At 37.5% G+C, this 20,182-nt stretch overlaps 1 protein-coding gene across 1 annotated transcript in view; it reads left to right on the forward strand.

Annotated features, from left to right (window-relative positions):
* Positions 1 to 13,143, forward strand: part of CPA6 (carboxypeptidase A6) — a 355,331-nt gene extending 342,188 nt beyond the window's left edge. The window contains exons 9-11 of the mRNA XM_044657976.1: positions 2,750 to 2,952; positions 9,964 to 10,048; positions 12,956 to 13,143. Coding sequence (XP_044513911.1) covers positions 2,750 to 2,952; positions 9,964 to 10,048; positions 12,956 to 13,143 — 476 coding nt within the window. The remainder of the gene's footprint in view (positions 1 to 2,749; positions 2,953 to 9,963; positions 10,049 to 12,955) is intronic.
* Positions 13,144 to 20,182: the final 7,039 nt, after the last annotated feature.

Raw genomic sequence — 20,182 nt, forward strand, 5'->3', positions numbered from 1 at the left:
GCCCCCATACCACCATCCCGCCTTAGAAGAGACCCAACCCCAGAAAGGGCTGAAGAGATCAAGATCAAATAAGCAAGGAGAAGCTCTGGGAATGGATGCCCACTACCCTCTACTAGTTCCTCTCAAAAAATATGCCATCTTGAAAAATGTGCTTATGCTGATCCTTTTGTGTGGAATGCCCTCACCCCGCAATGTTAGCTTCCACTATTTTGGCTTCCACTTACACTGGACTCTCCACCAATCCCCATATACCGGTGATGGAGAACCTATGGCACAGGTGCCAAAAATGACACACAGAGCACTCTCTATGGGCACTCAGCCACCCTCCCTCCCAATCTCCTGCCTCCATATTTCATTACTAGAAAGGCAGAGACTTGGGTAGAGCTGCTCCCCTCCTCCTCTCCACCATGCCTGATGACATTTTTTCCATCCCCGCCCTTCTGGCCAGTTGCCCAATGGGAGCACACAGGGGGTAAGGTGGGCAGCTCACAGGCAACAGAACTGGAGGGGAAAAGAGCCCTCAGGCCACTCTCCTCACCCTCTCTACACTCACTGAGGACATTCCTCAGTTCACTCACTCCCCTATGTGGGATAAGGGGGAGCAGGGTGTACCCAGCATGTGATGGTGGGGAAAGGCATGGCACGTAGTCAGGATGGAGCTGGCATGGCACTTGGTCTGGGGGATGGAGGCAGGGCCTGGCACTCCATCTTTAAAAGGTTCACCATTACTGCCATATACACTCCTTCTGCAGCTTTCAATATTACTGAAAGGCTGCCCATATGCCAGCAGTTGGCCATTTCTATAGTTTAGTGAGAGATACTCCTTTATAACTCCTCATGACAAACTCAGGGAGAAGGATCTATATGTTAGACATGTTACAAAGAAGGCAAAAAAAGAAAATACAAGCTGTCTGCCCTATTGAATTCTACTGAGCTCTTCCAGTCTCAATGAGCAATCCTCTTGATTCAGATACCACCCTTGCCATCAAAAGAGAAAGGGACAAAATCAGGGATGGTTTGGTTATCCCTAAGCACCCAAGCCTTTCATCACAGAACCACACATGCCCCCAAAATTGCAGGGGAACTCAGCACACCCTCCATAGGATGACCCCTAAAAGTCTATCCCCACTCTTTCTCCATAGAGTATGCTCTAGTTAAATCCCAACTGTACTAATAATTTATTTTTTGTTACATACAATGACTATTTAATTTTATAGGAAAGATAGACATGTGATTGTTACTGACTGCAGAAAAATTGAAATACTACCAAAACAAATATATTATCTTTAAAAGTTATCAGAGACCTTGGAAGTGCCAAAGCATTACATTTAAATACCACTAAAAGAAGTGGCTCCATTCCAGTCAAATCTGAGACAGCTTTAACTTTGAAGAAACAGCTCTATAACAATAATGCCCCCTAGATACTACCACTTGGGGACCAAGCTACACCTGTCAATCAACAAGTTAGTCAACCTGAGCCATCTCCTCAGTTTGTCTCACCTTCATCTCCACTCTTAGTCCAGAAAGGAGTATGCGCTGAACTCTACAATAACTAACTCCCAAACAGTTCCACCTTTAATATCTTGCACTTTGGGCACAATCTGCTACTCTTATACAACCTCTCTCCTCTAGAACCTGTTTTTTGCCTGCCCTTTGATTTCCTTGAGGTTCTCCTGGTGATAGTTTATCAGTTCAGCAATGCCCCCTGATTTCCCTGTCAATCTGTAATCTTGAGTTACCTTTACCATCCACTTTCTCTGTTCCCACTCACAAAATGGAGAAGCTAGGTGGGACAGTGGATAGAGTGCCAGGCCTGGAGTCAAGAAAATCTGAGTTCAAATTCTACCTCAGACACTGACTAGCTGTGTGACCTTGGACAAGTCACTTAACCCTGTTTGCCTCGGTTTCATTTTCTATAAAAAATTAAGAGAAAAAAATGGCAGATCATTCTATATTGCCCACAAGACCTCTTAAGGGGTCACAAAGAATCAAGGCATGACTGGAAAATGGCTGAATAACACTCCCAAAATGTTAAACCTCTGTCAGCAATGGTGGGGTAGAACTGGAAGCAATTAGTAGAAGTTATAGGGATTCATATTTTGACTCATAATAAAGACCTAAATGATAAGCAATACAAAAATGGAACAAACTTTTTTGTGCAGTAGTGACTTCCCCATTCCTGAAGCTGTTCAAGTAGAGGTTGAATGACCTCTCATCTAGGATATTATAAAGAAGATTCATGTTTGGGTTAGGAGTTAAACTAGATGATCACCAAGATCTCTTCAGCTCTGAATCAATTTTCCCAAGTGACAGGATATGTATGACCTATCACCACGGGAGCTAGTTTGCTTTGTGGAACTAGCTCAACACAAGTATTCCAGGTTTGTTCTGTATCTTACAAGACACCTCATCAAATGGATTTGTTTTCTCCTTTGACACCCCAAAAGAATCCATGCCCTAAAAAAAGATCAATAGCTAATAAAATGGTCACTTCATACTAGATCAATGAGGAAATCATCAAGTCACCATAAGGACTACCACTGCACTAAACACAAGGAATTAAATTTTGTCCTTTGTTAATTTATTAATTAGTTATTAGTTAATTAACCAATGTCCTTTGTTAAGACTGTAGTTGAACTGTTTTGTGATAACTTTTTCTGAAAACAAACTCTTTCATGCCGTAAGTGATAAGTTTTGTTTCTCTGTGTCTTGCTGGCTTTGTTGAGTATGTTTTTTCCCCAACTTGTAGATGAAGGGGCTTCTTTTCACCCTTGTGACGATACATACTGTGGGCCTTTTCCTGAATCTGAGCCAGAGGTGAAGGCCGTAGCTCACTTTCTCCGAAAACGCAAGAAGCACATCAGAGCCTACCTCTCCTTCCATGCTTATGCACAGATGTTGCTCTACCCCTATTCTTATAAATATGCAACAATTCCCAATTTCAGCTGTGTTGTAAGTATCTGATTCTGTGTGTGTGTGTGTGTGTGTGTGTGTGTGTGTGGTTTTGTATGTGTGCATTCTGTGGGGGGTGAGGTGGGCTTTGTAGTTTCTTTTCTGATTTTAATATAGATTTTAGCTATAATTACATGCTTTGCCACTCTATTTGCATTCTTTTCACAGCTTGAAAGAAAGGTCAACCCTGGATTTGATTAGTTTTATAACCTCTGTTCACATATCCAGTATTATAATTAATGTTATTGGGTAAATAATTGTAATTGTATTATAATTCAATTGTAATTAATTAAAAGTAAATTATAATTAATAAAATTTAATTACTCATAAATGCTATCAAATCCCTGGACATATCTATCTAAAAACCTGCTCATAGAAAAATAGCACTCATATACATAGAAGTACTTTGAGTTTTTGTAATAAAATCTTTTTAAAAAATTTATCAAAGATTTTTTAACATATTTATGGTATAAGATCCTCTATTGTTGCTATTGATAGAGGAAAATTCAGGATAAAGTAAATCCATTTGGTATGTACATTTTTAATATTTAGGAGGTAGGCTCCCTTGCAACCTCCCGCATTGTCTTCTTTCTGAAAGTCCTTGGTGTATCTATTTTGTAACCAAATGAATAGAACTTAGCTACTCATATATCAAAAGGCATTCCCAGTTAGGCAATCTTACCTCTGTGCTGTGGATCCCAAGGATATTGTTGTAGTAAGAATCCATTGCGTTGTCATAATTAGAAGGTCCAAATAAAAATAGCCTTTGTACATTAACTATTAGCATTTGCCTATTAACTATTAGCAAATCCCCAAGCGGGCTTTTATCTTTATTAAATATTAATCCCTTAGACATTTTGTTCCATCATATTTACCCTTGGCCAAGATTCAGGGCTCTTTGTTACAATGGCCCTGCAGTGGTTATGTAGGGTTGTTTGGTTTTTTTTTTTTTTTTTGGTTATCATCATTTGATCCCAGGAAAATAAACTCCTTATATACATCATTCAAATTTCCTTCTACAGACTCCAAGAGTCTTCACTACTGTGTTTATTTTCATCTTGTTGTAGTTGAAAGAGCAGAGTCCAGAGAGAAAGATCCAGAATAATAGATCTAAATTCAAATCACATTTCTAAAAAGAATACTTGAATGACCTTGGACAAGTCACTTTATCAGTCTCCTTCAGTTTCCATTTCCCTTGAGCCATATATAAAAATGAATGGGTTTGACTAGATTAAGGGTACCTAATATGAGATCTGAAGACTATCCCCCTGACCCTGACCTGGGTGTCTATGGAAAGATTTCCAAAGGGAAAAACAATTTTTAAAAATCTTTAGTTTCTCTTTCTAATCTTGCTTTATTTTCTTTATTTAAAAAACATTATTTTGAAAAGACTTCAAAATACTGCCTAAAGAATCCAAGACACAAAAAAAGATTGAAAAACCTTAGATTAGATGATAACTGAGATTGCTTTTAGTTCTAACTAACTAGAGCTATCATCCTACAACCTTATTTTTCCTACTTCTAAACTTGTTCACACATCTATGCCATCCTTTTGCTTCCTCCATTCATCCTTCTGTGTCTTATTAAACAATTTTCCACTACCCATCCACCATACTGGTGTTCAGTCAAGATAAGATAGGTTCAGGTTGATTTTTAATTTTTTAGAGATATAATTTGTCATAGCTCTCTTGTCCCAAGGAAGATAAATATATTTAGATCCTCAATTCCAAACTCTAAAGACAGCATGGCTGGGTTCAAACACCATATCCAACACAATATCCATATGACGCTACGCAAATCACTTAACTTCTGTGTGCTTCAGGACTAAGTTACTAAAGTCATAGATGCGACTCCATTCTTTTTGTGGATGATGTTGATTTGGGGGGTGTGGAAGAAGGACTGAAGGAGAAGGTAATAATCCACCATTTCATCACAAATAAGTATACTGAAAGGTAGAGCAGGGACTTATTTAACTATATTTGTCAATCACACCTTCCTATCACCTCAAATCCAACTCAAAATTGAATTTATCATTTTCCCCCAAATAATCTTCCTCTTTCCCCCAATTTCTTACTCTGTCACTGTCATCACCAATCTCCCAATGACTCAGGTTCAAGTCCCTGGAGTCATCCTTGATTCTTCCCTTTCAATTTATTTGGACATATATTCATTAAGCATCACTATGTACTAGGCACTGTTTGACCATAAGAGTACAAAGACAAAAATGAAAGGGTCCTGCCTTGAGTTCTCCTAGGAGGATATTTATTCATAGATAAATAAATCCAAATAATTCAAAATGTTTTCAAGAGGGAGGCAGCATGGGTAAGTGAGGAGTTCAGGAAAGACCTCAAGTAGGAGATGGTAACCAAGATGTGCTTTGAAATAAGTAAGACATTGTATAATGCAGTGGTAGAGAGACAGAGACAGAGACAGAAAGAAACAGACAGAGACATAGAAACAGTCTAGACAAGGAGGAGAAGAATAGTCTAATCAAAACTTTAAAGGAAAGAGCTAGAATTTGAGAACAGAGAGTACATGAGGGGTATAATGCAAAATAACTGCATAGATAGATGGATGCTTGGGGGCAGGAAAGGAAGGAGTTAGCGTAAAGTAATAGAGTTGGAAAAGGAAAAAAGAAGAGCATCAATAAAACATTTTGTACATACACAGAAGAAGACAAAAAAGGTCAGAGAAGAAGACAAAAATTTTTACCACCTTGATCGATTTAATATACACTTCTAAATCAGGCTGTACTTAACAAAAAGATCCTGGTTTAATATACAATCATGTTTTTATTCTTCTTTGTCTATGGAAACCTCTGTAGTTATAATAATTGTTAAATTCATTAAATTGGGGGGGAGGTTAAAGAATATGGAAGTCATATGTCATGTTGTGGAGAGATTTAAATGCCAAATAGAGAACTTTCTACTTTTTTTCCTAGATGAGACAGTAATTCTCTGGAAATTATTGTAAGAAAGTGACTTGATCAAATTTGTGTTTTAAGAATACAAATTTGACAGGTTAATGGAGTATAGATTGGAGAAGGGAGACACAGAAAACATCAAGACCTCACCCTCTACATCCAATCAGTTGACATATGGAATCAACCTTAACTCTGCAATTTCTCTTTTTTTTTCCATTCCCTTCTTTCTATTCCCACCTTCACAAGCCATATTCAGACCTTGATTATCTTCTTACGCTACTGAATATCCTCTTAACTAGTCTCCTTGCCTCCAGATTCTCTCAGATATAGGCTCTTAAGGTTTAGAACTTAAAAAGGATTGTAGAGATAGATGATCCAAATCCAGCATTTAACAAATATGGAAACTAGGACCCAGAGAGGTCAATAAAGTGCCCATGATCATATAGATAATAAACAGCAGAGCCAGAATTTGGACCCAGATTTAACCTCACTAAATCTAATGCTCTTTCCACTCTCCCCATCCCTTATGGCTTATGCTACAGCCAAAGTCTTCTTAACGTGCATAGGTCTGACTACACAACCTATCCACTCACAAATACTTGGTAGCTCCTCATACCTTGCCTAATGTAATAGAAATTTCTCATTCCAGACAACCCCACTCCAGTTTGATTTGCTCCAACCTGCCTTTCCATCCTGATCAAATGAGAAAATATTAGTAAAACACAATGCACTGTGCCTGGCACATAGTAAACACGTAATAAATGTTTGTTTCCCTTCTTTCCCCTTTCCTTATCACATCCTCTCTCTGTGTGTGAACTCAGCGTTCTAGGTGAATTAGACTGTTCCTTTTGTGCCTCTAAAATTCATCTACTTTGACCTACTTGCTGTTCTTTGAACATAATACTCCATGTGCCAATTCCATGCCTTTCCATCGGATTTCCTCCATGCTTGGACTGTTTGTTCTAACTCCTCAACTCCAAATTTTAGTCATCTTGTCTTCTTTCCAGAAAACCCAAAACCCATCTTCAGCAGGAGCCATTTCCCAGGTTCCCCAGCTGCAATTGTCTTCCCCTTTTGAGACCACCTTCATTGTACTCTAAATATAATGTATATGTACTTAATTATTCACATATCTCCCCCATTAAAATATAAGCTCCTTGAAGACAAACACTGTCTTTACCTCTATCCAAATCTCTATCACGTAACATAATGCCTGGTACATAATAAAGGCTTAATAAATACTTGTTGACTAATTCACTAGTGGTTCCCCAATCTTTTCATTCCTTTTTCTCCTCTTTGTCTCCATGCACATTGTTTTCAGAAGTAGATTTTCCTTCTGCTTCTCCACATGTTGAAATCCTTCCCTTCTTTTTTTTATCTTCTATCTTAGTATCAATTCTAAGACAGAAGAGTGGCAAGAACTAAGCAACTGGGGATAAGTAACTTGTTATGGTTAATGGTCACATAGCTAGGAAGAGTCCTAGACCATATTTGAATCCTGACTCCAGGCCTGACACTTTATTCGCTGTGCTATCTAGCTGCCCACCCTTCCCTTGTTTTAAGAAACAACTCTTGAAACAGATAGGAGGCTCAGTGAATAGTGCCAGGTCTGGAAATGGGAAGCCCTGGGGTCAAATGTGACCTCAGCTGTGTGACCTCAAATAGGACATTCTATTCTATCTCCTCTGTGTACTGTACTCCTTTATTGGGCTTGTACAATAAAACTCATCAGTTTGTCCAAAAAAAAAAGTATGATCTTGGGCAAGTCACTTAATCCCGATTGCTTAGCCCTTGGCACTTTTTTGCTTTGGAACTGATATTATCAATTCTAAGACAGAGGGTAGAGTTTAAGAAAAAAAAAAAAAGAAAGAAAGAAAGACAACTCATATATCCTATCTTCCATAAAAACCTTGCCTGATGCCTCTGGGATGAATGATCTCTCTCATCTCAGATCTCTTATACTATTCTGTTTGAATTCTTTGCAAGTCATATTAGAAGCACATTATAGTTACTTATGTATTTATATATTTCCTCTACTACATTGTAAGCTCTTTAATGACAAGTATATTATGCTTTGTTTTATCTTTGTATCCTCCAGCAGCCATAACAATGCATTGCCCCTAGTAGGCCATTATTAAACCTGTCTTTGAATTGAAGACAGAAACACTTTAGTCCAGTTCAGCAAATAATACCAGGTTGCCAATGGCTGTTCAATTTAAGGATTAAATTATTCAGTGGTGATTTGAAACCGGAGGGTTGTGCACTGGTATCAACATACCTCTTTTCCTCTAACTTGACACATAACACCTCCATTAAACTCTGTGTTGAAACCATGTGTATTACAATACTTTAAATGATGAATCACACACAATTAGGATGTTTTAGTAACTTTGCTAGGTTTTTTCCCAGCTTTTAGCATTTCTGCAATTTATTTTTGGTACTACCACTGACCCTGGGAGTAAATTTGCAAAGAAACACACAACTTGTGCTTATCAGCAAGAGCTTTGGTTGGGAAGTGGAAGACTCCCCCCTGAGCACATGGAGGACAATTCTGAATTCTGAAATGAGCATACATACCCCCATTTTGATTTTATCACATGTAGCAGTAGATCAAATACTTGCCTGCTCTGTAAGAAGTGATCTTTCTGTCATTCAAGTGTTTCATCCTTGCTTACATATGCTTGAAAGCATAGTTCTGCCCTGTTTCAGAGTCCAGATGAACTGTGGACTCCCTGGGAGGTAATGGGATATAGTTGGGAAGTTAGAGTTCCAGTCTTCCCTCTGACACATACTGCTTGTGTTACCATGGAGAAATTACTTAATCTCTCAGGGCCTCAGGCAGTACTCTCTAAGACTATAGGGTTTTTTTTAACATTTCTTTTAAATTTTTTTTTCCAGATTACATATGATATAAATTTTAATCTAAGATTCTAAATTATATGAGTTGCTCATCTGTATAGGGCAGTGATGGTGAACCTTTTAGAGATGGCATGCCATGTCCTACCCCCATTCCCCAGAGACTGCATGCTGTGCCACACCCCACCCTCACTGAGTACCACATGTACCCCACCTCCTTTACTCCACACAGGAGAGGGAGAAAGAGCTCCCACTGGTCTGCTAGGCAGAGGGGTGGTAGATATAAAAAAATGTCATCAGGCACAATGGAGAGGGGAAAGGGAGCAGCTCTGCCCAAGTCCCTCTGCCTTTCTAGTAACAAACTGTGGCAAGAGAATGTGCAGAGTGCCCACAGAGAGCATTCTGCATGCCCTCTCAGGCACCCATACCATTGGTTCACCATCACATGTATAGGGAGTTCCAACACCAAAAGTACTCCATTTCAACTTCATAGATTCAGGCCAAAAAACAAAGAAAAAAATCTTGTCCTTATTCCTAGAGGACCCTGTCAATCTATTTTTAATATACAGAGACATTTCTTCCCAACTGGTTCCCTTGCTGATTTACCATGGATTTTTAGAGGAAGTCTTCCTTTTTCTCTTTTTTGTAAACCCTAATATCTTTTATATATATCCTTCTATATTAATTGTATTTGTTACAGGGCTAGGCAATGGGGGTTAAGTGACTTGCCCAGGGTCACACAGCTAGGAAATGTCTAAGGCCAGATTTGAACCTAGGACCTCCTGTCTCTAGGCCTGGCTCTCAATCCACTGAGCCATCCAGCTGCCCTCTTTTAATAAGGAAAAATCAGTTTTATATTCATGTGCCAGTATGATCCAGATTTATAGGTCACTCAAAAATACTTTTCTAACTATAATCTAGGAACTTAACTCCTGGGCAACAAAGATTTTGTGCAAGCTTACTGTGATAAGGATAAATAATAATTCAAATAATGATTCATATTATATTCAAATAATTCAAATTCAACATAATTCAGATTCAGTAATAATAAGAACCTTTGAACATTTTTGGTGCAAAGCTTACTGCTTTTCTAGTATTTCAAACTTCAGTCATCATAATATATTTTACATTGGTAATTGTCAAAGCATGAATCACAGATGTATCAGTACATCTAAAGGTTCCAGTTTTAATGAGATTAGTAATGGGAAATTCTAATGTTGTTCCCCACATAGGAATCTGCAGCTTATAATGCTGTTAATGCCATTCATTCAGCATATGGGGTCCGCTATCGATATGGGCCTGCATCAAGCACCTTATGTAAGTATCACGTGGGAATATCCTGGGATTGATTCTTTAACTGATACATAGTACAATGACTTATTCTTAGGAAAGGGGAACTACATGCCCCTTCAAGTGAGTTTTGAGACTGTTGAATTAGCTAAGGGGGAGAAAAATATTTATATCTGATGAGGATTATATTATTCTGACAAAAATCCTCCATATCAACTTAAATAGCTTCAAAGCACAGCATATTCTAAGAGTGCAGTAATGAATGGAAAGTAACCAAAGATTTTATAACTGCAAAAAGCATTTATTTGAGCTCTTCGAGCTCTTGTGAGCAGCCCTACGATCTGCGATGAGAAGATCACTGAGTAAATGTCCTAGCATTGAGGAAAGTAGTCCTTTTATGTCCACCCTTCTTTCCTTCATTTTTATGAAATTCTACTACCCTGCAGCAGCTGCAGTAACAGAAGTTTTGTCTGATAGGGTGACAGGAATATTTCTTAAGTAAGATAGAAAAAGGCCAAATGAAGTATAGTGTGGTAGTAATAGTACTACATTTGGAAGTCTTACTCTGCTTAACAGTATGACATGCAGCAAGTCATTTAACCCCCTTAAGCCTCAAAGCTCACTTTTGTTGAACTAAATGATCCCTACAATCTTTTCCAGCTCCAAAATATTTGTCCTTTATGACTCAAAAATGGTTCAAAAATTCAGTTCAGAAATCTCTCTTGAAAAATGTCATTTATTTGGGTGGAAATATATATATAAAATACATATGCTACCATTGAGTTGTTATTTAGTCATTCCTGGCTCTCTATTACCTTACTTGGAGTTTTCTTGGCAAAGATACTGGAGTAGTTTGCCATTTCCTTCTCCAGATCATTTTGCAGGTGAGGAAACTGAGGCAAACAGGGTTAAGTGACTTTCCCAGGATCATATAGAAAATGAAGTGTCTGAGATTAGAATTTGTCTTCCTGACTCCAGGTCTAGCACACTATTCACTAAGCCATCTAGCTCTGTTTGTATGTATATGTACATGTGTGTTTATTTTAGGATGTACATGTGTCATATGTATTTACATAGTGATTTATTTACAGTTTCTGAGTAATATAACTGACTTCCCTTGAGTTTAGTCCAATCCGATTAGTACTTGTTAAGCACATTCAAGGGCATAGGAATGCAAAGACAAAAACAACAAAAAAATTTAAGAACAGAACAATCTCTAAAGAGTTTATATTGTCAGGAGATAAAGAATTTATGCAGATCAATCTATAGGGAGTAATTGGAAAGAGAGTGAGTATTTTTTAAACCCTTTCCTTCTGTCTTCAAATCAATACTAATTATTGGTTCTAAGGTAGAAGAACAATAAAGGCGAGGCAATAGGGATTAAGTGATTTTCCCAGGATCACAAAAATAAGAGGTGTATGAGGTTAAATTTGAACTCCGGACCACCTGTATCTAGGCCTGGCTTTCAATCCACCCAGCCACCTAACTGACCCTGAAAGAAAATTCATATTAACCACTCTGGTGATTACATCCCCTCATCAAGCTTTACATGCTCTGAGTTTCACTACTTATTCTCTTCACCCTAAGAGCACATGATCCTAAAGTTTTGTCAGTTTATATTAGTCAAATGTGGTTGGCCTTTTATTAATAGCCAATTATTCAGAATGGGGTGGTCACCCTAAAGTCATATCTCCCCACCACAGACACCCAGCCTTCCATCACTGCAACCTTTTAAAAGGAAAATGTTATATAAAGATTACATTTACAATCAATATTTAATAATAACTAGCATTCCTATAGCACTTATGGAGTTCATAGGATCTTAGATGTAGAGCTAGTGGGGTCCTCTGAGGTTATCAAATCTAACCATCTCATTTTATATATAAGAAAACCAAAGCCAGAGAGGTTAGTGCCTGATGCAAGGTAGGCAGTAAAGAGATTTAGCCTTTGGTCCTCTGACTCCATATCCCATCCCCTTTCCACTGTACTGCCTATTGAGGTGAAAAGAAAAAGCTGTTGCCAAAGATATAAATCTCTTACAGCAGCACAGCGATTTTCTTCAGGCTTCTGTCTTCTCTTTGCAGCCACAGTGTAGCCGTTCTGACCAGCAGAAATCCTAGCATGGCCTCCTAGCTTCACTTTTAGCTCAAATAGAGGGTGCTGAAAAGCAGCAGTCTATAGAATCATCACCATCACAAAATGGTGGCATTTCATCTTGAAACTGGCCAACTAAACCTTAAAAGTCAAATGATTCTGTGAGCAAATGTGGTATGGAAAAACAGGGGTAGTGCCACTTGCCAGAGAGGTGGTAGTCTACATGTCCAAAATGAGTTACACAATGTCAAATATGGCCAATGTTTGGGGTTTGCATTTTGGTTTGGTTTTTTCCATTTCTCCGTTTTTCTTTGTTCCAGGGAAAGACTGGGAGTTGGGATTGAGATCATAGATTATAGAGTTCGGAGCTGGAATGAATGCTAGAGGCCATATAGTCCAATCTCCTCATTTACAGGAGAGGAACTAAAGTCAAGAGAATTTAAATGGCTTGCCTAGAGTCACAAAGCTAGTATATGTCTGAGATAGGCTTTGAAACCCAGCCTTCCTGACTCTAAATGCAATACGTCATTCAAGATGACATGCTAGGAAGTAAGAGTGCCTTTTTAAAAACGTCAATAAAATGTTTGGGTTTTGTTTTTGTTTTTTTGTTTTTAATTTGAGTAAATATTTTACTTCAGGTAGAAGCATCTAGATTTCAGTCAAAAATTAGCTGCCTACTCCATTTTAAGAATGAGGAACTATTGCTTGATTTTTCTCATGAAAATTAGATTGTCAGGATTCATTACTAGTTTAGTAAACAGGGATATACATCAGTTTTTAAATCATCCAGGTGCTTCCATAAGAAAAGCATGAACCATGCTGATCATTTTTTTCTTTCAGATGTGAGTTCTGGCAGCTCAATGGATTGGGCTTACAAAAATGGAATACCCTATGCATTTGCTTTTGAACTGCGTGACACTGGGCACTTTGGATTTTTGCTCCCAGAGTCTCTAATCAAGCCAACTTGTACAGAGACAATGCTGGCAGTGAAGAATATCACAATGCATCTGCTAAAGAAGTGTCACTGAGAGATATCACTAGAGGCCAGATCTCAGCAAGAGCAGACACATCACCCTTGTCTGGAAGGATCCTGGGCAAGGGCCTTGCCTTGGTTTTTCAAAGCTGTTTGGGATTGGCTGGTTGCTGTATTGTTTATTTGTTCTTAAAGAGACCGCAAACACTGCTTATGATGAATTTCCATGCAAGTTAACTAGTCAATTGACTTTAAATGGTGCTTCTAATGCTGCTCAGCTGCACTGAAATAGGAAGTAAAGTAAAGAGTCGGCCTTAATATCAGATGCTCCTGTTATTAGAAGGAAAATGGTCATCCAGTTTCCTTTGAAAGAAAGCATTATCCTTGAGGCCAAATTTTATAAGGGAGGAGAAAAAAAGGAAGCTTATTTCTCCTGCTCTTAGTTTCATGGGAGGAGAAAAAAAAGAAAGCTCATTTTTTCTACTCTAATTTTCAAGGATGTTTATGACATATTTAGCAATGATTAATCTTTAATAAATCTTGTACTCCCATTTGAGACCTATGTTACCTGTTTGCCTGTGTTTTTAATCATTTACCACTAGGTCTTTTTAAGTGTAACTAGGCTTCCTCAGGCTTGGGTGAAAGCAAGGTTACAGAAGAATACAAGCAACTGACCTGGAAAGGACCAATTCTATTTCTTTTTTTGTTTTAAAATTAAAAACTTTTACTAAACACTTAACACTGACTGTCCATGCAGCTAAACTTGCTTAGTAATTATTTATGCTTAAGTTAATTCATTTCAGTGCAGAAAGATACTCTCTCTAAGTCTTCCTGGGTGTTCCTTGTCTATTCATTTATATTCAGTATTTGTCTCATACAGCTACTAAGCATATGCTATTCTTTTGGTTCGATTCTTTTCATTTAATATTATTTTATAAAGCTCTTTGCAAATTTCTTTATTTTTCTCATAATTGTTGTCTTAGTTACATTCAAATATTTTCTTTATATTCATCTACCATAATTTACTTAGCCATTCCACTACTGTCAACTGACTGCCTCATTGCTCTTCTCATCATCCCTATATTCAAAACACCTTTTCCTGGCCAAAATTCTACTACAACTCCCTTATTAGAATTCAGGTTCCTTGAGGGCAGGGTCTATCTTGCTTTAGTATTTATGTATCCAGTGCTTAGCCCAGTGCCTAGAACAAAGTAAGTGCATAATAAATGCTGTTTATTCTTTCATTGCTTGTCAAACATTTATATTGCTTCAGTTTTTTGCCAATGACATCAGGTCCTGGACAGATGCCAAAAGAGCAAGATGAAGGAAGCAGTATGCAAGCATGTATCATGTCATCCGTCTGTGGAGATGCAGAAAATAATCCTAGGAACAAAGAAGACATAGTTGGTGAATAAGATGGTGAGGACGACTTAGCTAGAGATTTGACTTAGCCATATTCCACAGTAGACACTGCCTATTGTTGTGAGGAAGATTAGATTAGCTCCAGCTCCTTCCTGCTAGATACACCTTAATTCTTAATTATTAACTAATCTAATCTTCTTCACAACACTATATATATTGCATAGAATTTCCATACATTGGATGTTCCGTTAAATCAAGTCTGCACAGTGCTTCATTGCTAGGACTCTTTCCTTCTGGGCAAAATAGGGCTTATCTTTGGGTAAATATATCTTACCTCTGACTTTTTTAAACCCTTACCTTCCATCTTAGAATCCATATTATGTATTGGTTCCAAGGCAGAAGAGTGTAAAGACTGGCAATGGGGGTTAAGTGACTCATCCAGGGTCACACAGCTAGGAAATGTCTAAGATGTCCCCCATCTCCAGGCCTGGCTCTCAATTCATTGAGCCATTTATCTATGCCTTTACCTTTGACTTTTAACTCTGTAGGAACTTTGTGGCAACTTTCTAAAGAGCTGTATTTAGGAAAAGAATCTGTGGTTTCAGCAGGGCCAGAACTCCTTCCACGGACACGGATCACAAGCTATATCCATAACTTATAGCCTTAGAGAGCTGCAAAAGACTGAGAGATTTAGTGATTTGCCCATTGTTACAGAGCTAGTGTCACGGGTAGGATGTGCACCTATCTATATGTCTTTGTCACTCCAAATCCAAGACTCTCTCCACTACTCCATTTTCTGTCAGCAGTTGTTCTTGGCTTCACTCCAGAGAATACCATGTCCCACCCCAGGAAAAGCTGATCATCTGAAAAAAACCTCATCACCATGCTTGTTGACTCAGGTCTTGATACTCAGCACTTTCTCATCTCCCCCACAGTTGCTTCTCTTCCCTGACTAAAGACCTGAAAGGAAGAGCATTTAATTCCTTCCAAAGCCATCCTTTACAGAGGGCTCACTACCTTCCAGTTAACTTTCTTTTCCATGTAAGAAGCTCTTCTAGACTTGACATACACACATACACACACATGCATGCACACAAATGCATGGTCCATTCAAATTGCTTTTTTCCATCTTCGTTCTCATCGATGCTATTTCTCTTTCCTCTAGAATCCAAATGTGATACTTTCCCTATTCTTATGGAGGGGGAAAGTTTTTTATAATGATTTTTACAACATTTTCTGTTTTTATTCTGCTTATAATAATTCCTCCATTTTCATCCTTAAATGCCCTTGGGATGACTTTGCTTAGTTGGATATTTTGCCAATATTTGTTAAAAATCTGTTTTTGCCTTCCTCCAAGTTCCTCTCTGCTTATGAGAAAACAAATTATCCATCATTCTTCTTCATGAAATCATACAAGCAAGTTTAGCAACTTTCATTCTCCATTTGGCACCTAAGACAGATGTTTCATGATTAAAGCATTTTCTGAGTTCTTTTGCTCTTGTTGCAGTCAATGACATTGGTTAAATTTCTGTATAAAAGTATTTGTCACAGTGTCAATGTGATTTCTGTTGTCCATTTCCCACTTTTGATTTTCAAATACTTGTTTAAATAGTTTAAGGTTAAGTTGTTTCTATTGTATACCATATTTTTTCTCATTATTATTTCTTCTTTTCCCATCTTGTTTTTTTTTCTTTTAACTGATCTTAGCTCTAATTGATTGATGGTCTGACTGTATACAGGAAAGCAGACAACAAATATTTAAGTGTTCACTAGTGCTAGATACTGTGCTTACACACTAGGGATATAAATACAAATAAAAACAAAGACAGTTCTTGCCCTCAAGGAGCTTACATTCCAATGGGGGAAAACAACACATAACGGGGAGCTGAAAGGGGGAAGGAGGGTTTCTACAAAAGGTCATAGTGTCAAAGTCCTAAAAGTCAGAAGCAGAGCCAGGAGAGGAATTAAGATTGGGGCCTCTCTCCAAAACAGAGGCACTAGGAGGAACTCACCAATGAGAGAAAAAGGAGCTAAAATGGCAGCTCCAGTGTGAGAAGGTCACAGGGACAAGTAAAAGTACCTTTGTGCAAAGGTTGCACTAACTAATGGGTGTCCCAGGCTAAGGAAGCCTCAGATGTTAAGGGAGGAAGTTCTAGGATGAGATGGTAGCTGATGAATGTTTACAAAGTCCAGAAAGTCAGAAGCAGGCCATTGATTCAGAGATAATTCCCACCTCAACAAGAGTTTTAAATTATATTAAAATATAATCTCATTATTTATTGTTTCATTTGGTGCTCATCTTATCCAATGTCTACCAGTTCTTTTCTCAATAAAGTATTCATCATATAGAGACATGAGGTTTCTGTGTAATTTGTATACTCAAGAATTTGGTTTTTCTTATTCCTTTTATCTGAACCATGCTTTTCCCTCTGTTTCTCTGTATTCAGACCTTTCCCTGCCTTTGCATTGAAGTCACTAATTATCAAAGTAATTTAATTTAGGGTATCTTCAAAATGTCTTTGAACACATTTCTCTACCACTTCACCTTTGTAACTGACACTGGGGCATAGACTGCAATTATTTTCATGATGGTTCTTTAGCAAATACTTATCGTTAGTTTGACAATACATGCCAAACAAATATCCCTTGAAATAATGATTCTGGTTGCATTTAGACTTATGATAAAAACCCATTTCACCAACTCTTTTCTTTGCCTCTCCAAAGATTAGGTGTGAGATATCTTTCTTTATAGCTGCTGGGACTTGCTTTTTTTCTGGTTTCCTTTATTGCAAGAGCATCAAGATTGAAATTATTTCCTTTTTTTAGCAATATGGCCATTCACTAGTCATTGACCAATGATCGCCCATTTATATTACTAATAATCAGATTAAACTTTATTGACCATCTAAAAATATGATTTTCCAGCACCCTTTGCCTCCTTTCCCACCACTGCACTACTATCCTCTCAGAAAAGGGAAGTGCTGAGCCTCAGGTCCCTTTTTATTTCTCTTTGTTTCATGTTTTGCCATAGCAAAAAAAAATTCATTACCAGGTGAGTATGCTCTTATAAAGAGTATTAAGAAATATACTCGACTTTCTTTTTCAGGTGATATGCCTACCAGAGCTTATGCTACACTGTCAAAACCTTCTCTGGCCACTGGAAAAGATAAATGGAAATGTTCCACTTCCTATAGTGAAAAAATGTATATTGTGTTTAAAAAATGTATATTATGTACTATTTATGGTACATCAGATAGGCTGATTCTGCCTAATGTTAGCCTCACTTCATCTGTACTGTACAAGAGGCAGCATAGGACAATGAAGAATCAGAAATGTGTGAGTTTCTGCACTATCTTTGACACTGACAATGTGTCCATAGTCAAATAAGTCGACCACTCTGAGCCTGAGAAAAATTTCTAAACCAAAAATTATAGACAGATTGTGATCTACGTTAGTATTAGAAGGAAGTTTCCACTCTGATAAAATCACAAATTGACACATGTACTCTAGGTACACTCTTGAAAAGGATGTCATGTGAAAAAGAAGCAGCACATTAATAGATTCTGGCTATATGGATTTTCTGTTTCCATCCTAATACTTTGTTGAACAAATATATATCAGGGTCAGCTGTTCTGAAATGAGCTAACACATTCAAAAAGTGACAAATTGCTCCTGTGCTGTACCTATTGGGGTGTTGATTTTTTCAGCATTATTTTGATGTGCTAATATCCTTTTATGGGAATTAGCAATCTTTAGTGTATACAAGTCATTGGTTGGTTGAAAATGGAACTATCTATTCTTTTCTTCATAGTTTAACTTCTAAAACAAAACATTATAATTCAAATAACACTAAAAATTGTGTGCTTTTTTGCTACATTACATTTGTCTTGGGCATAGTTATCTGCATATGTTACATCTTGGGATTCATGGTTAAACCATAATAAATCAAACATAATTGATTAAATCAGGATTCTGTGTTATGTTCATTAAAATATGCTATAGATTAGGCTCCATAATTACATTAGCAATTGTAGCTGACAGAATATTTCATAAGAGACAATCAGAACCCTGTGTAGACCTAGCTTTTAATCTATTGAGACCCCTAGCTATCCCACTCCTAGATTTTCTATCTGTAACTCCATACTGATAAGCACCTAACTTACCCACCTGTTGCCATCCATCACTGTTGAAGCAACATTCATTATAAGAGTTATTCCAGAGCCTCGATCCAGGTAGGCCCCTTCCAGTGGTTCGTGGTACCAACTTTGCAGCTGATGCTACAGTGTCCACTATAGTTTCTCCTCCTGTTTCTATTAGCACCTGCTTCTTCCCTATAATGGGAGCACCCATGAAAGTCACACTCAACCATCCCTCCAAATATTCTCTCCTCACTTGGTTTCTATGGCATTGCTCCCTTCCTGTTCTGCACCCAGCAGTCTAGAGTTATTTTTCAGTATCCTCTCTCACATCATCATCATTTCTCCACTGCCTAAGTCATAGCTCCTCTCTCAGTCTTCATATCTTCTGGATTTTTGTGGGCAAGCTTGGAAATCTTACTGCCTAACATGAAGCCAATATGAGCTCTCTGGAGGAGAGCATTTATCATCCTCAACAATTGACAGAAACCCTTCCCTGTAAGATAGAACTAGAAACCAAAAAGTATACCAAACCACTCTGCAAAGCTGGATTACTATCCTATCTTCATTCACCCTAAATGATAAAGGGTCACCTGTGTTTTGAAGCAGCCACCAAATCTCAACTTGGGCTGATATTTTGATGTAAAAATGTTGGACTCTCTAACCTAGAAAGATTTTTTTATTTAGAGATCTAAAGATGTACTCAAGAGTCTAAAAGAATATCTGATATTTATGGTAGGCTCAAAGTTGAGAACTACGGAAATTATATTCTAGGCTGTTTCAGATGTGTGGATCAAGTGATAGTTCTCTGAAATATTGCATGAAGTCTTCATTTGATAGATCATAAAGTATAAAAGGATAGTTTAATGGGTTTTATTAGAGTCAAAAAAGAATCTCATAAGAGTGAATATTTGGAGGTGTGCTTGCCTCACAAACACACACTCAGATTCACACACACACACACACACACACACACACACACATACACACACAATCAAACACATTGAAAAGAGAATGTAACTAATAGAAGCAGCACTGAACATACTGGATGTTTTTTAAAGCTTCCTAATTGTTTTTATGATAATTGAAACTTTGAGTAGAATATAAGATTTATGTTAAAGAATTGATTAGCAGAGGCTAAGGAGCTGAAATCAGAAAAACGTTCTTTTTATACTCACAAATACCAAATTTCTGAACATTTATCTTGCCTCAGCAATTACTTACAGCATTTTCCTTTTTTGTTTATTACCTTGACTAGGATGTCTTCATATAGAAGAACCTTGAATCATAATCAACATTTTCCAAACATTGATTTTACAGACTTGCGCATATTTCATTCAGAATAATTAATCCCACCAAGTGATTAAAGGTACTAAAAATATAGAAGGTGAAAGTATTTTTTGTTTATTTTATTTTTTAATGATTTTTCTCCATGGTAACATGATACTTGTCTCCCTCCCCTCTTATCACTTCCCCCTCCCCCAAATTGACAAGCAACTTCAGTGGGTTATACATATATTATCACTCAAATCTTATTTCCATATTATCCATTTTTGTAATAGAGTAATCTTTTAAAACCAAAACCCCAAATCATGC

Source organism: Gracilinanus agilis, chromosome 1, assembly GCF_016433145.1.
Source record: "Gracilinanus agilis isolate LMUSP501 chromosome 1, AgileGrace, whole genome shotgun sequence".
Classification (NCBI taxonomy): domain Eukaryota; kingdom Metazoa; phylum Chordata; class Mammalia; order Didelphimorphia; family Didelphidae; genus Gracilinanus; species Gracilinanus agilis.